The 2,500-nt window shown below is 35.8% G+C and overlaps 1 protein-coding gene across 1 annotated transcript in view; it reads right to left on the reverse strand.

Moving 5' to 3' along the window:
* Positions 1-16: 16 nt before the first annotated feature.
* LOC106876748 (uncharacterized) overlaps positions 17-2,500 on the reverse strand; it is a 127,858-nt gene continuing 125,374 nt past the window's right edge. Inside the window, exon 18 of the mRNA XM_052978600.1 lies at positions 17-465. Within this exon, the coding sequence (XP_052834560.1) occupies positions 450-465 (16 nt within the window). The 3' untranslated portion in view covers positions 17-449. The remainder of the gene's footprint in view (positions 466-2,500) is intronic.

The raw sequence follows: 2,500 nt of genomic DNA on the forward strand, positions 1-2,500 counted from the left end.
TATATATGTATATATATATATACACACACGTACACACATCCACGAACACATATACATATATATACAGTGGTGGTGGTGGTGGTGTTAGCGGATTTGGCGGCGGCAGCAGCAGCAGCAGCAGTAGTAGTAGTAGTAGTAGTAGTAGTAGTAGTAGTAGTAGTAGTAGTAGTAGTTGTTGTTGTTGTAGTAGTAGTAATAGTAGTAGTATATACATATGCACACATACATATATAAAGCATCTTCTCCAATATTTAAACATTCAAACATTAATGACTGTTAAGAAACAGAAAATATGTTCATTTGTTTGTATAGATTTGATGAAACCCAGTGATGGACACACATAAATACTTTTAACCTGAAATGAGTGTTGTTGTTCTTCACAGCTCAGCAGGAAAGTTACGATTAACAAACATTATAGGAGTAATATCCAGTAAACCACCACTAATGTCTCATAATTCACTGGTCCTAAAATTTGATGAAAAAGAGAAAAAGAAAATGAAAAAGACAGGTTATAAAAATATACAATTTTAATGGAAATCATTGTTAACTTTTCATACAGGTGTTGATATAGCAATAATAGTATTTTGCGTGATGTACTCTCATACAAACATTAGTCGTCAATATTATCTGAGGTAGTTTATTTATGAGCTGGAAAATAATGTCCTAAATAACACATTATGAAGCTGCTGTCTACTATTTTTTTAATATACTGAGTATCATTATTTCCTCTATTTTGGAAACTCATACTATTAATTAGTCAATTAATCTCAAAATTAGTTCACCATCTATTTATTCCCCATTTCAATTGTTTTTTCTCACAATTAGTCCACATTTTATCATTTCAACCACAATTTGCTTCTCTTATATTACTCTATAGGTGGTATACAAAAGTCCACATAAGCATCTAATTTGAGATCCAAATGTTAAAAGGTAAAGAAGAATGAAGACAGATTAATGGTGAACAATCACCTGATTCCTAAACTCTTTATTAATGTTACTTTTAGCCTTTTTTATTTTTTATTTTTATTAGTTAGTTAGAGGAAATGGCTGGCATTGGTGACCTCTGTAGCCCCTTCTTGACCGGTGACAATGATTCAGATGATGTTCAGTTTGAATTTTTGTAGGGTGAAGCCAGTATGAAAAAACATGAGTCGGAGGAAGTGTTAGTACCAGAAGCATGTAGTTCTAGGGAGGAAGGATTTGGTAAAGTGTTTAATTTTTGGTGGATGGGACACTACAGAGATGATGAGAGTAAAAGAAAGTAAATTGCAGTAGGGGAGTGGTACTGAGGTTGTTAATTCAAAGTGGGACATACTTGAGCTTTATAGAAAGACAATAGTTGATTCGAGCTGGGCCTGTAGAGGAAATCAAGCATTTGACATGAAAATGCATGAGATCACCATGAGAGATTGTAAGAGCCATGTAAAATGCCCTTAGTCCATTCTGTAAGGGGGTTGGTGTTTGGAAGAGCATCCAGCCATAAAAACCATTCCAAAACAGGCCTTGCTGGTGCTGATGCCATGTAAAAGAGACTCAGTCCACTCTGTAAGGTGGTTGGTGTTTGGAAGGGTATCCAGCCATAAAACCTCTGCCAAAACAGGCAGTGAAGCCTGATGAAGTCTTCTGCTTAGCCAGCCCCTGTCAAACCATCTAACCCATACCAGAATGGAAAACGGACACTAAATGATGATGATGATGATGATAATAATGATGTTCATGCCTAGTGAAAGTGTAGCAGAAGACCTGAATGCAGAAGACAAGTGAAGGCTAGAAAGAAGTAAGGTGAGTATGCTTCACTGAATGTGCTATGTTAGTATTATGTGTGAATGACAATGTGTAAATGAATGTCTAACTCCAACAAGAACTGCTGTGGACCATAACAAACTGTCCAACTTAGGCTGGTATGGCAGATAGACTGACCCATCCATTCACTGGGGCCAACTACTCAAACCCCACCCCATTATCATTACTACATAGTCCCATCTTTCTTTCACACTAACCCTTTCTCCCTATTCTGTTTACCTTACTCCAAAATCAGCATTGTCCCTGCTGTTAATCTTTCCTTTCATATTAAATTTGCTCCTTCCATTTTGGAAGATCCCATTTGCTTTGCAAGTTGCAAGGCAATTCCAACAGTGCTGGTGTCATGTAAAGCGCCCAGTACACCCTGTAAAGTTTGTACTAGTTGGTGTTAGAAATGACATCCAATTGTAGAAATCATTCCAAAAATGAGCCATTGTAGTAAGACGTGGTTCTCTAAACCATAAAATCCCATTGAACTGTCATACCCATACTAACATTTAAAACAGGTGTAAAATAATAATGATGTATATTCATCTGCCTGCCTGTCTATCTCTCTTTATCTCTGCATATATATATATATATATATATATATATATATATATATATATATATATATATATGCATGTGTGTGTGTATGTGTGCACACACACACACACAAACACAATTCAGGTGTAGAAGCAAGGTCTTAGAGTTAATT

The sequence above is a fragment of the Octopus bimaculoides genome, chromosome 2, assembly GCF_001194135.2.
Source record: "Octopus bimaculoides isolate UCB-OBI-ISO-001 chromosome 2, ASM119413v2, whole genome shotgun sequence".
In the NCBI taxonomy this organism is placed as follows: domain Eukaryota; kingdom Metazoa; phylum Mollusca; class Cephalopoda; order Octopoda; family Octopodidae; genus Octopus; species Octopus bimaculoides.